Genomic DNA, 15,177 nt, shown 5'->3' with positions numbered 1-15,177 from the left:
GATAGACTACTTGTTTAATTGTTAACTGCCTTCATGTTGAAAAGGAAATCAGTCTTCCTAAGAAAAGAGAAGGCTGTTCTATCTGAATTTTCACTAGTGAAAGTCACCCATGTAATAACGTATAAAGCAAAAGAGAGCTTGAAGATGCCCACAATGATAATGCTTTATTAGAAAGGCAATTATTAAGAAGAAAAATGTGCCAATATTTCCCCCCTCCTTTGTAAACATCAGGGAGGCAGTGTGCCTGGTGTAAAAGAGAGAGCTGCTAAGTCAGACTCAGATTTGAATTTCTTGACAAATCATTCATCTTCTCACTAGCTTTAATTCCATCAAATGTAAAATAGGCATGATAAATACTATTTCTCAAGTTTGATTAAAGTAAGAAGAAAATGTGTATTACACAAATGGATAGTGACATATAAATATAGAAGCTAAAAAACAAAACAAAAAAGGTCAAACTGACATCAAATCCCTGGCTGTTTCTTCTCCACTCACCTGGACTTTTTGATTGTCAATTTAGAGAATAAAAATAAAAGAAACTACAGCTTGAACTTTGGTCTTGCTTTTCATAGAATTTTCGTGGCTTACTGGTGTCAGTGTAAGAATACATTATTTATTTGGGAGTGGAGGCATGAAAATTAAGCAGAAAAAATGATGTGCAAACAACAATTGCTGTAATTATAAAAACTTTATTTCACTCTTACTTTAATTAAATCTCTATAAGCACCATGTCATGAACTGGCAATCTAGAAAGAGGACACTGGAATGCTTCAGTCAATAACAAACTGCAAGCTGATGATGTGAAGGTACAGCTACATGGAGCATGTGAACAAGACTACATTTAGCAAGGTTCATTTGAGAGTCCCCTGACAATGCACAAAAACAGAAACCTGGCATTGATTTGTTCACACTTACTACGGTCAGAACCGAAAGTCTGTGCATGTAAACATCACAAGAAACATTCTATCACCTTGACTGTTTTACAGTTTGCTAAAACTTGACCCTGAAAGCATAAACGTTGCCACTTCGATTTCTTGACCAGTGCTTGGCCACAGGCTGAAAGGATCGATTCCTTTAAAATTTAAATGATGCTTAAAGGATATTTTCAAAACTCCGCAAGTCATCAGCAGGACCTTTTAGTATGTGCATTTCTCATAAATGATCACCAGAACCCTTGTTGGCCTCATGAAGTTGTGAAAAAGCTTACATTTTTCAACAAAATGTTTTCATTTGGTCCTATATTCGAAGACCCACTTGCCAAGATGTTTTACATAAATTTAATTCACAAGCATGTACACAAGAGAAATCACTCTAAAGAACATTGCTTCCTGGTTTATGAATAAAAAGATTATCCTCTACTTACACTAGAACATACAAAAAATAAACTACAAAATCGTTTACAATTGATTTTAGCTAAATTAAAAGCTTTCTTCAGAAAAAAAAAATGATTGTGTGGTGGTAGTATTTTAGCCATCAAAAAAAGGAATGTCAGTAACCAATAAATATAATGTGCTTTCTCCATATAGACATATTTACACTTGAGTCTTTGGCTTATGTTATTTTCTAAAAAGAATTTTAAATGATCCAGCCATCATTGCACATTAAAAGAAAATAAGCCAGTTATATATATTTATATATTTATATAGAGATCTGCTACACCTGAAACATATAAAAATGACTTTACTATGAATTTGCACAGCTTTGCTTTTCTTCCTTTAAAGATTCAACAGCTTTTATCTTAAAAAAAGGAGAGAAATTCGCCACATAGAAAGTATCAAGTCATGCAACACGTGGTGGCTGCTCTACTGAAACCAGGAGAGAAAAGGCTGCATATTCACTGTCCAAACACTCCTAAGTTCTCACCTGAATATGGTTCTTATTAAATATAATTTATGTGGCACGAAGTGTTGATGCTTTAATACAGTAATAGAAACTAATTCAGTCCTTTTTTAAATTTAGATACACAACTTCATAAGAAAAATACTTTTACCTCTCAAATGTAAAAGTCTCCCACCCCCCACATCAAAATCTTTCTGCGCAGGCGTAACAGGTACAACAGCTGCTGGCTCGACAGATGACGGCGTTTCTGTCTGGGCGTACTTTAGAGTCTCACCCGACTAAGACGATTCCAGATACTCCAGAGCTACGTCATAGCAGAAACGGTACTGCTCCTGAAAGGTGTTACAACAAAGGATTGAGGGAATTAAGGAAAAGACTAACAGAGAATAACAGCTACCAAACGAAGACTTGCCAATCCGTTTACCCAGGGACTCATACTTTTTTTCTATACACAAGATTAATGTCTGAGCACACACGTATTTTACACTTGAGTCTACTGATGCTTTTCCTTTAAGGAAAAGGAACTGGATGTTAAAAAGACAATTTATCTTTTCTCTATATCACTTATTGGACTTTTTTTAAGGCTCAGTTTTTAAATCTGATCATAATAGTAATATCCGATCATTATAGAAAAATTTCTCAACACAGAAAAATATAAAGAATCAGAAAAGGAGCTACAATTCTATGAAAACACTGCCGTAATTTGAAGCATCCCTTTTTCATGCATATTTGAAATAGTAATTATTTTAGAATATGATTGCATATATATGACAGTATAACCATTTTACTTTAAAAAATTTAACATTGTTATGAGTGTTTTTCCATGTTATTGAACATATCATTTAACACTACATAAAGTATAATACATGGATTACTTATTAGCTTATTTTTATTTTTTTCAGTATCTTAACATGCTACAGTAAACATATGCTAATATTTTTGTTGTGTTTAACATTATTTCCTTAGGAGTTAAAAAGTCCTATCATATTAAACTGTGTTTTGCAATTTAAAGTTGAATTATAAGCTGTCAAAAGTTAACAAACTAGGCAATAAAACCTTCCCCAAGAAGTTTTTATCATTCCTCTCCTAATTACCAAGTACGTATGATTTAAATTAGCCTACCAATGGGGAAAGCACACCCAAAGAACCAAACAGTGCTGGAAACAGTTCTCTCATGTAGTCTCTAGCAATTTCTTTATACTCTGAGTTTCCTTACCACACTTGCTAGCTCAACTCCATGGCACACTGAGCTCATTATTAACTCAGTCATGATTCGTGTGATATGAATGTAAAGGAAAACAGTCAAGGATTTTGAAGATTCTAAAATAGAAGACATTAACCATTAACTCATTTTTTTATAAGTGGATAATCAGAGTTCAAGTTGAAATTTTTTTTTTAAGATTTATTTTATTTATTTGAAAGAGTTACAGAGAGAGGTAGAGACAGAGAGAGATAGGTCTTCTATCTGCTGGTTCACTCCCCAATTGGCCGCAACAGCCAGAGTTGTGCCAATCCAAAGCCAGGAGTCTCTTCCAGACCTCCCACGCAGGTGCAGGGGCCCAAGGATTTGGGCCATCTTCCACTGCCTTCCCAGGCCACAGCAGAGAGCTGGATCAGAAGAGGAGCAGCCGGGACTAGACGCCGGTGCTTAAGGCCAGGGCGTTAAGCCGCTGCACCACAGCGCCGGCCCCTCAAGTTGAAATTTTAAGCCCACAATGATTCCACTGATGATTTTAAGATTTGATCTGAGAGATGGAGGCAGAGTTTATATCAAGGCATCTTCATACTTCAGATGCAAGAATTTAAAGATGTAACCCATCTATTTTGCAAGCAGATCTGAGAGTTCTACCTCAAAATTATCTCAAATCCATCCACCTTTTTCCATTTCCATTGCTAACACCAGTCACAACCAAAATCCGCTTATCTAAACAGCTGCAAAAAACCTAGTCAGAAGGCATGGACCAGATCGGGTTTGAGGACTTGTATAAAAGTCTGCTAGCACTTGTAAAAGTGAAACAGTAGAAACCCAACTGTTCAGATTTTGTCAGGAAGCAATGTACTTTGGTGTGAGCAATCCATGAGCAGGAAGTGGTGAAAATACTTCAAAGTTTACTGAATTTCTCATTTTAGTTATCTGATCATCTTGATACATATAGGGCAAGCAATGATGATGCCTTGGTTTCTATGGTTTACTTTTCTGTGAGTATAAACCATACAGTCTCTCACAGCCTAGAGCTTCCTCCAGATGAACCCCCCAGGCCGCACACTCACACCTAAAGGATCTTGTATTGCATGCTGTGTTCTGATTGTAGGAGCTTTGGAAACTCAGATGATATCATACTGTCATTTATATACAATCATATTTATTCTAAAATAAAATTGCCATCATGATAGTTTAACAATTTATAATCTGATCAGAAAATGAACACTAATGGATAATGCCTATGAAAAAATAAATTTCAGTTGCATTTTTAGAACATTGGATGTCTAAGGTACTGATGTACTAGGAAGTAAAACCTTCAGATGAATATTTTACTTTCAATGAAATCATTATGTTTTAAAAATAACCAAGAATACAGCCTGGGTAGCAAGATTTATTCTTACTATAGTAGCATTCACTATAGTTTACTGCAGAAAATAACTATTGGCTATAATAGAAAAAAATTTACACATTGCCCAAATTAAATGAAAATATGTTTTTTTCATTTTTAGCAATCTTTGTGATATGTGATTAAGCTTCTGTCAGTAGAGGAAGGTAATTAGCCAACTATCAACTGGGCAGGAAAGTCCCCAGAATGACTCATTTTACATCTGATTCCCTGTGTGCATAAAGTCAAATCAGTAAGTTTGTGTGAGACTACCCAATCTCTAAGACCCCTTTTAAGCCAAAGATTCCCTGACTCACCGGGGCTTCCACCATGTTGGGCTTGCTGTTCCTTAGTGTCTTCACTGCATGGAAGACATCAACAACATTTTGCCGTTTCACCATTTCAACCACGATGCCTATGGCACAGAACATGCCACTTCGTCCGCCACCATTTCTGAAAGCAAGCAAAGCAAAGGCATTGCAGATAGGAACTTTGAGAGTCACGGGTCACATCCACTTGTTCAGGGTAATGTTCGAAAGAATTTCCATCATATAAAAACGATCTGGTAATCTGTATTTACGAACAAATAAAAACTATGAGACAGAAAGATCTTTTTTTTTTTTTAAGATTTTTATTTATTTATTTGATAGAGTTATAGAGAGTGAGAGAGAGAGACAGAGAGAAAGGTCTTCCCTCCATTGGTTCACTCCCTAAATGGCCGCAACAGCCGGAGCTGTGCCAATCCAAAGCCAGGAGCCAGGTGCTTCTTCCTGGTCTCCCATGTGGTTGCAGGGTCCCAAGTACTTGGGCCATCCTCCACTGCTATCCCAGGCCACAGCAGAGAGCTGGACTGGAAGAGGAGCAACCAGGACTAGAACCCGGCGCCCATATGGGATGCCGGCTCCGCAGGTGGAGGATTAACCTAGTGCGCCACCGCGCCAGCCCCAGAAAGATCGTTTTAAAACAGCCTCTGCAGGAGGTCTCTAAGATGTGAGTCAGAAATTCTTTTAATAAAGAAAATGCAAAGGCCAATGAGAAGATAAGCACCAAGGCCGCGCGCAGGGCCGGGCCTGGCTGTTGGACTCACAGGCAGTGGATGATCGTCCGACCTTCCCCTTCCTCGCATTCCTCTTGCCACTTTTCCACCTGCAGTATCAGCTTCAAAAACGAACGTTTGGAGCCAGGCACTTCTCGATGAGAAGCCCACCCTAGATACTGAAACTGCTGCACCATCAGATAGCCTTCCTGGGGCTGTAGAGGAAAAAGGATTTTCGTGAACATCAGTTGGGACAGCACTTCGTACTCAAAAGTGCAACGTGCATGTCATTCACAATGCAAATAAAACTTGCAGTGGGTTGAGTGCAGCTGATGTACAAGGGGTCTTCATAAAGTTTGTGGGAAGTGCATATCATGGAGAAAGTATGCATGCACTTCAAAAATTGTTTGCACCAAAATAAACTTACCTTCTAATTCCATTTTTTCTATGAACTTTTTGAAGGGCCCTTGTACACGAGAAATATTCTAAGTTATGGCAGGAGAAATATGGAAACTATCCTTTGTACTTGCTTTTCCTTCTCATATCTACAGCAGTTAGTTCCTATGATTACACTTCCTAAATAACTCAAGTTCATCTCCTTCTCTCTACTGACACCACTGCTCTCCTAATCACGAGTTATGATAATTAATTTCCTGTTCGATTTCCCTGAATAAACTTCGGTCTGTTTGCAATGCATTCTTACTTCAGGCATCATGATTATTTTCAAATGCAAATTTGATCCTGTCATTCCTTGCTTTCATGGCTTTGAAATATCTTAGCAAAAACCCAAATCACAGTCATGACTTAAAAATCCTTACAAGATCTGGCTCCACCCCCTTCTTCAACTTCCCTTTTTCTTTAACACGCTCTTCAAGTTCTAGACACAGTGGCCTTATTAGTTCATTTTTCAAATCATTTCCTGCCTTGGGGAGTTTGCGTGTGGGGTCCTCTTGGCCTAGAAACTTTCTTGCCTGTGCTTCTCAATCCAAAAAATAGTAATCAGTTTGTCTTGAGTTTGCCTTGGACATTCTTGTTTTAGTACTGAAGTGCATGTGTTGTGGGAACAATTCTTCAAATTCTGACTTTAATACCAACATCTCAAACTCTCCTTTGATCACTCAGCTATCAGCTATGGCAGTCTGTATTCTGTACATCTTTTCTGAAAAAATGGATCATAGTTGTCATAAAGACTATACACTTGTTTGTTTAATGTTTTTTTTTCCTGATCAAATATAAGTATGTTAAGAAAAAGGGAAATCTCTCTGTCCCCTTCATCTCTGTTATCATTAGAAATTTGTACAATATTTTCCAAAGAGTAGAATTGTTCAAAGAATGACTCAAAATTTCAAACTCTGCAATAAAAATATGAGCAAGAATATGAATAAAATATAAAACAGGCATTAATTTGAAGTGCCAATTGCAAGGGTGTCTTCTGCCAGGCCATGGGCCCTACTTGGTACAACACCCAACTTGTCATCGATGTATACTCAACACTTGGTCAGTGATAATAAATGACATTGGAAATAGAAAAAAAAATCATGCACTAGTAAGGACCAGGATCATCAAATGTAGAGGAAGAAAAACTAACCAAGAAATAAATATGCTAACAAAAAATGTAATATAGACTTCAGTTCCTAGAATAATTTTCATGTAACCAGCTCAATTCACAGACAAGTCTTTGTTTGGTAGCAATGGTTTCTCAGCTAAAATATTACTGGAACCATAATGTAACAGATGTGCAGACATAATGAGATTCCATTTAAATTAACATCTAAGCTATGCATGAATATTATGACGTGACTGAAGTTATCTTTTTTCTCTTTACTGAAATGAACAGCAGAACTGAATATAACTTTATCCCTTACTCATATATATATATCATATATATATATAATATATATATATAGATTTATTAGGCCCACATATAGTCATTTTGATAGACAAAATAATGAAACATGAAAATCCTGATTTATAGTCAAAATAGCACATACACAAAAAGATGGTGTTTTGAGAAACAGAGCTATCTTTCCCTTTAAATGATGCATAATTCCATGGAAGCTATTAATGTGTTCCTTTCAAATTCTACTTGCTATCTGGTTACATGATCTCAACAGCTTTTATTAGTACTTGATTTCTTTTGAAGGAGAGAAAAGCCAAGTGTTAGTTATTTAGTACGTAGCACATGAAGAGTCAGGAAAAAGACTTCCCAGGGACCCAGCTGTTCACTTTGCTCCTAGGGAAAGGCATAGCAGTGGCAACACTGACTCTCCCTTTAGGTCTGGGCAGACCCAGAGGTTGGGAATTTAGAAAGATGAAACTGGGGAACAAAAGAGAGTCAATGTTGCCCTGATTGACCTCTCTTTCAGGAGGGGATTCCTCTCTTGTACACAGGACTTGCAAAAGCGATGCGGAACCCCCCTACAATGGCGGATCGATACTCCTGTCTGTCATTATGATGGTGCGCTTATTTTTCAATCAGAGGACTCTTCTGATTGGATGTCAGTTCTAACAAGACATCCTAAAAATGAGTCTACATATGCTCAGGGGCCAGGCTCAGACTATCAAACTTGACTGAACGAGTGCATCGGAATCTGCATTTCCAGATGGAATATGTTGTCTAGTAACTGACCAGAAAACCAAGCTTGCAGCATTTCTACTTTCCTGCATTTGGAATGCGTTTTTGTTCTACTACTAAGACAAAAGATGATCACGTGCTTTGAGATGGGTTATGCAGTGCTTATTAATTCCACTCTCCCTGTTGTCTGAATGGAATTATACCCCATCATAGTTACAATCTCCTGGTTTGGAATCAGTTCAGTTAGAAAGACCCCAAAATGACTTACTCTCGTTAAATTGCATATCCTAAAAATCCGGTTGATAACATCACAATCCATTGAACAAGACATACATTCCACTTGGATAGGGCCATATCGTAGCATCCCTTCTTCTGGCCAGTACTGAGGGCAGCCCTAGATGATGATCAATGTTTTTCAAGAAAAAGAAAACAAGCATTATTTTCTTTTTAATTAGGTACTATAAAGCAGATTTTAGCCTTTTATTATTACTTTATTTCGTTGTGTGCAAGAACACAAAAGCAAAAATCACAGTTATTAACCTGGGACAAGTCGACTTCATTTAACATCACAATGGAGGTACAGCCATAATCATACACTAATCTCCAGAAGTCTTTCACAGTGTTCGGCAGAGGGTATTGTGTGACGATGAAAGCAGCTGGTTGCCTGTAGCTCTGTGGAGAAGCCAAATAGATGGAGAGACATAAGAACTTCAATGCATGATCAGTTATACGAACAGATTTAATAACACTTCAGCAGAGGATCGGTAAGAGATGGAGCCAGAATGCTGCTTAGCCATGGAGTAATAGATTTTGAATGTGCTGGAATTAAAAATGAGTCAGATTGGTGGGGAGACTTAGATGCCACCAAAGCAATTTGAGGAAAGATTGAGTTTTTATCTTACTGAGAAAACACCGGGTAAACACAATAGAAGAAATGAAAGAATTTCTTGAGGTTAAGATCCACCACGAGGCGCCTGCTGGGCTGTTTCAATTTTCCAAAGGCAATGAATGAGCTCTGAGAGACTAAAGATAAAGTAAGCACAACATCCCCAGCACATCTGGCTCCTTGTTTACCAAGTGCCTCTTGATTGGGACACAATCAATGTATTATTTCTTTGCAGAGGGATGAGTGGTAAAAGCAAAGTTTATCTCACCTGGGCAATCTGTCATTTTGTTAACTGCTGGACTACTCTAAAATAGAACCATATAATTCTACACAGTGATTACAACTATTTGTAAAAATAAAAATAACTAGACAGTTGCCAGGGATAAGTTTCTCTATGCAGAGAAAAACTGTCAATGATATCCTAACTCATTTGTGTCATACTAATAACAGGTGTTTGGCCGGCGTCGCAGCTCACTAGGCTAATCCTCCACCTTGCGGCACCGGCACACAAGCTTCTGGTCCCGGTCGGGGCGCCAGATTCTGTCCCGGTTGCCCCTCTTCCAGGCCAGCTCTCTGCTGTGGCCCGGGAGTGCAGTGGAGGATGGCCCAAGTGCTTGGGCCCTGCACCCCAGGGGAGACCAGGAGAAGCACTTGGCTCCTGCCATCGGATCAGCACGGTGCGCCGGCCACAGCGAGCAGGCCGCGGTGGCCATTGGAGGGTGAACCAACGGCAAAGGAAGACCTCTCTGTCTCTCTCTCTCACTGTCCACTCTGCCCGTAAAACAAAACAAAACAAAACAAAACAAGTGTCTTCCCATTGTTAAGGAAACTGATCCTTGGACTTCACTGATGCTACCTCCACTGGAGAATGGCTATTAACCATGTCATTCCATTCCATGGAAGCCTGCAGGAAAAATATGAGTAGAAGGTAATTCACCTTCTACTTATAAATGACCTCCAAAACCTTACAAGTTACACCTGGGAATGGGATGAGTCTCTCCGAAGAAAGGTATGAAGGTTCATGAGAAATTATCAGAACAGTGTTTTTCTTCCATTTAGATAGCAGGGTAGGCTGACAGATATTGACTCAGTTTTGGAGTCACAGGGAGATGTATGGTGATGAGATGAGAAGGGAGGGCCCTCGAGTTTTCCTCTCTCCTCTGTAAATGCAAGAGCACATATAATGTTTTGCAATCACAGAATATTTGGCATTCTCTCCTAAAACATCACAGGCCTGCCTAACAGGTTTTTAACACGAATGCTGGGGGCAAGAGGCAAGGCGAAGTGTAGTGTTGAGCAATAGCCCTATTCTTGTACATCAAACCATTCTTACTTCTCCGAAGACTTAGTTACATTAACAAACCCACAACGCAGCTTCGGCTATGAAACCTGTCTCTGTGGAATCTTGGGGCATTAAGCAAACAGAGGGAAGGAGTAGAAAATAAGGTTTCAGTATTTATATGCAAAAGAAGACAAACTGGAAATTGAGAAACAAGTTGACCAAGATGATGAAGATGAAAAATTCAAACCTATCAATACTTTTTCCAATAATATTTTTTTTCTTTTTCTTTTTCACACATCCTTTTTCATTCCATATCCACACTCAGAAATGAAAGGGTGTCTGCCTCTCAAGACAACTAGCATGAGAAGGATAAAATTAGCATCCAGTGTGACTTCAGTGGCAGGGAGTAGTGGTCAGCAAGACTCCATCACAGCAAGGCCGGAAGCTGTTCATTTGAGCTTGCTTTGACACGCGTCTCTGCTCCACAGCACAAAAGAGAGCACAGTACCTGGCTAGGACCAGAAGTGAAATGTGGGCTCTTCTAAGTCTCCACTAGTAGCTTACAATTTACAGATGACAGTTCTATCAAACAGAACAGGAGCAACAGCCTAGCTTCATCACAGTAGGGAAGGAATGACCCCTGACTCCTCCTCTCACCCTGCTAAGCTTTTTTTTCCCCTCGGTAAGGGAAAAGGTAAAAGTGAGAAACGAAGGTGATATATTGTTTAAAAGAATTCTGAACAATAACAGCCTTCTTGTTTCTTCCCAAGGAAATCAAAGTCAGGAAGCTAAAGACTTAATTTAAAACCCTCTTTCCATGTTGTGCTGTCTGCAGCAGCTAACATCCTGAGTATATGTGGGGGCGTCTGTAGTTTATGAAGATTAGAATGGGGCTAAATAGTTCTTTCATTATGATAGGTGTGTTAACAAGATATCTTCCGTGCCTTCCCTAGTTACTTACAAATAGCCTTTGTTATAAAATACTTTGTAGTTGAAAACAAGTTAGCTGTGAATTCCTGGAACATTAAATGTCAGAGATAAAAGTTTCCAAAATTTACAACTTTGGTAGGACATGGCATTTTGTAATTTTTGAAAATTAATTGCTGACTACATCCAAAATAGGTAGGCTATAATTTTCTTTTCTGAAAGAAATTGATATGAGAAACATAACTTTAATCACTTCTTAAACAGGAACTGAAAGTCAAGCCCCACATCTATCCTAAAGCTATAAAAATAATTGTTCCTAAAATTCTTGTAGGGAAAATTGCAAATTCTTCTCCAGAAAAGTATATATTTCAAAAAAGAAAGTTCCCAATTTTCTCTTTTAGGCTATTTTAATTTCCTAGGAAAGAAAACTAGCTACTGTTCGGTTGCCTTAAGTAGATTTTCATGGCACTTTACGCTAACAAAGAGGGCAGTCTCTTACGTCCATAAGAGCAGCATTGATGTAGTTACTGCTCTCCCCATCAATTGTAATTAAAAAAGGCAGACATCTGTCAGGTGGCAGCATGTCCATGAAACGGTTCTTGTCATGGTTCCTTGGCAGGCACGCTATACTGCAGTCTTCAGCTTGTAGTCGAGGGGTGACTGAATTCAAAGTCTAAAAAGAAAAGAGACCCCAGGTTAAAAGACGGTGACCCATTTAATAGCATAACGTGGATCCATTAAGTATTCAGGAGGCCAAGTGGAAAGTGAAGGATCTGTGTAAGGCAAAGGGCATTTGCCCCTATGACAGACAGGCTGATAGCCCTTGTAGTTAAAGCTAATGAAGAAACAAGACACACAGTGCTCAGTGTGCCTCTTCTTAAAGGAAAGAGGAAGTCACATGACACAGCTACCTGCAGAATGCAATGCCTGACCAAACACAATACAATCTGGACCATGTACGATGAGGCTGGCACTTCCGGGTTGGACACTGTGTCACGTGTGCTCACGTTCTGCCATACCATGTTTGAAGACAGACTGTGGCATGCCAGAAAGAGCCCTAGACTGTGGCGTGTCAGAAAGAGCCCTACACCAAGAATCAAAACATTAGTTTTCTAAAGCTATCCTTGACTTCATTTTCGCCCTCCTTCAGGGATGTTTTAAGGCCAGTGAAAACATTTGGGGCTATTTAGAGACAAAATTAAATGCAAACTTCAGTTAATATTATTAATGTGCTTGATCTCTTCATATTGTGACTGACATGGAAGGTCAAAATCCATAAAGCTGCATGAAAAAAGGCTATAAATACACAGAAATCTCCACCAAATCTGACTTTTATGATATCTTTTCCCCATTCTCTTCCCTGAGCCTGAACTCATTTGCCCTTCAGGGTACAACAGATAAGAGCTCATTAATACAAAAGTGACTCCATAATACATATAATGAAAGAGACAGGCATTATATTATACTTAAAATAGGGTAAAAGGTTATAAATTTGACTTGAAAGCCCTTCCTTGAAAGAACTGTTAGTTCCTTGAAGAAATTATAGTAAGTCACAAAAGAGGCTTTAGAAATAGTCAATACCTGAAATTCATCTTTGAGATGTGAAGAGTTGGTCTGGGAGTCTATTCTAATCATATCAAAATATGCAGCTTTAAATTCACAGACAGGTATGGCAGTTTCTCCACATAAGCAGGCTTCCAAAATTGCATCATGAATAAAAATGTACTGTTCCTATTCAAAGAAAGAAAATGTCACGCTATTTTAACAAAACTTTTTTTCAAAGTTAGAGAAACAAATAATTGTCTTTTTTTAAAAATATTTATTTATTTGGCAGTTGGAGTTATACAGACCAAGAAAGAGAGGCAGAGAGAGAGAGAAAGAGAGAGAGAGAAAGAGAGAGAGAGGTCCTGCATCTGCTGGTTCACTCCCCAAATGGCCACAATGGCCAGAGCTGCGCTGATCCAAAGTCAGGAGCCAGGAGCTTCTTCTGGGTCAACTACATGGGTACAGGGGCCCAAGCACTTGGGCCATCTTCTACTGCTTTCCCAGGCCATAGCAGAGAGCTGGATTGGAAGTAGAGCAGGCAGGACTTGAACTGACGCCCATATGGGATGCCGGCACTCAAAGCGGCGGCTTTACCTACTATGCCACAGTGCTGGCCCCACAAATAATTTTATATCTATGAACTGTTAATTAAAATACATGGGCCGGGCATTCAGCCTAGCAGTTAAAATGCCACCCCCCGTATTGGGGGCACTGGATTCAACACCAGGTTCCAGTTCATGACTGCTGCTTTCTGCTAACGCAGTCTCTTGAGATGCAGCACTAGTGACTCAGGTCATTGGGTTCTTGCCTCCTCTGAGAATGTTCTGGAAAGCCTTCCCAGCTCCTGATTCCTGCCTCAACAAAGCCCTGACCCTTGCAGGCAGCTGAGTGAACCAATGGATGGGACCTTTCTGGCTGTTTGCTGTCTCTGACTCTGCACTCAAATAAATACAAATATTTTCCTACACAATTTAGTTGGCTAAAATTGATTATATATGAAAAACATCTACCCTTGTTTGATAAATGTTGGAAGTCCTCCCCCCACACCACCACCAAGAAAACAAAACAAAACAAAACAAAGTCGACTAGAGGTGAACTAGAGGTGAATCAACCTACCTCTGTCTGGACCATGTTGATGCGACGAGATCGTAAGGCTTTGACGCAGTTGTAGATGTCAACAACACCTTCTCTTTCAGCCATGTCCAACATGATGTCAATCACAATGTAACAGCCAGTTCGTCCAGCACCCGCACTGAAAAACAATGAAATTCAACAAACTTTAAGAAGTATATTTCTCTTTGTAACTTGAATTAAGATTTCTTCTATAGTCAGATAGGTGGACTCAACCGATTTTAACAACATGAAAACATGAAATTTGTCATGCTGTGTAAAAACACTGATTAAACAAAGGCTTTCACACAGAGCATCTGTTTTGTGTAAACTGAAGATAAGGAGGAAGGGTTTCAATCATTGCCACATGGAAAATGATACATAAATGTTATTCCAGTTCCACACCTCCTTCATAGACTCTTCATTTAATGTAAATTTAATACACATATTTTTGACTCTTAGAATTAAGGCAGACTCCTGCTTTTGCAACAGACATACAGAATGAAAAAACTGCCACCCTCCATGATGCAAAAATACCAGTGCATTCTCTTAGAAACCCTTGTAAGATGCTGAGGTGCAATAATTTTTAGAACCTTTAAGTTGGAAATCTGAAAAGCTGTAATTCAGAGGAAATGTGATGGTGTGGGTGGGAAAGAGAATGGTGATTATCAAAGGGAGGAGGGCTGATAGTAGAATGAATATTTGAATTGTCACCTGAAGGGAAAAATGAAAATGAGTTATTACATTCCTAACAGGTCACAAAGATAGCCACTGTCTCACTGCATTTAATTCACAATGCTGAACAATAACATACTTTGATAATAATTTTACTCTTTTAGAATGTTTATGCAATTTTATATACAGATGTCATTGAAGCAAACAAGATAATGTTTTTTGGAGAAGTCACTTTGTATTCAGCATCTTCTTTTCCAAAAATTTAGAGATTCCTCAGAGAAAAATGTCACTCCTGTTTCTAGAGAGTATCTGAGAAACCTGAAGCACTCCTGAAGCAAGAAATTCCTAAGAAAATAAGCTTGTATGATAAATTAAGAAATCCCTGAATTGAAAACCTATCTGTCTCATCTTCCAAGTTCACAGATGGGCTGCTAATGTTATTTCTTTGTTTTCCAGATTTGGTCACTTCCCTTACACTCACTGTTCTTTTAGAAATTTAAGCAAAAGATATTGTGGCTGTCTACGTTTTCCTCCTCACATCTTCTCAATCACTGTTCCCAGGCTTGGAGACAGGTAAAGTAATTGAAGAGAACATCAGATTTCTCGAGGAGGCTTGAAATGAGGATTTTTTTTAAGGTATATAGAATCTTGTCCTTCTGGGATGTCTTAAGTTTATTTCATTCTCTGCTATCTGCCTCCCTCCACCCCAGCTTT

The 15,177-nt window shown here is 38.7% G+C and overlaps 1 protein-coding gene across 14 annotated transcripts in view; it reads right to left on the bottom strand.

Annotated features, from left to right (window-relative positions):
- Positions 1-669: 669 nt before the first annotated feature.
- Positions 670-15,177, bottom strand: part of PTPRK (protein tyrosine phosphatase receptor type K) — a 604,334-nt gene continuing 589,826 nt past the window's right edge. For all 14 annotated transcript variants that reach the window (XM_089332697.1, XM_089332699.1, XM_089332700.1 and 11 more), the window contains 8 exons: positions 13,795-13,930; positions 12,715-12,864; positions 11,633-11,806; positions 8,579-8,710; positions 8,307-8,432; positions 5,515-5,678; positions 4,745-4,880; positions 670-2,171 (listed from right to left, as the gene is read on the bottom strand). In XM_089332697.1, coding sequence (XP_089188823.1) covers positions 2,118-2,171; positions 4,745-4,880; positions 5,515-5,678; positions 8,307-8,432; positions 8,579-8,710; positions 11,633-11,806; positions 12,715-12,864; positions 13,795-13,930 — 1,072 coding nt within the window. In that variant the 3' untranslated portion in view covers positions 670-2,117. The remainder of the gene's footprint in view (positions 2,172-4,744; positions 4,881-5,514; positions 5,679-8,306; positions 8,433-8,578; positions 8,711-11,632; positions 11,807-12,714; positions 12,865-13,794; positions 13,931-15,177) is intronic.

This window comes from Oryctolagus cuniculus, chromosome 5 (genome assembly GCF_051225735.1).
Source record: "Oryctolagus cuniculus isolate XC-2025 breed Fujian yellow rabbit chromosome 5, ASM5122573v1, whole genome shotgun sequence".
Classification (NCBI taxonomy): domain Eukaryota; kingdom Metazoa; phylum Chordata; class Mammalia; order Lagomorpha; family Leporidae; genus Oryctolagus; species Oryctolagus cuniculus.
Note: the sequence above shows the minus strand (reverse complement) of the source record. Positions and strands in the feature narration are given on the sequence as shown.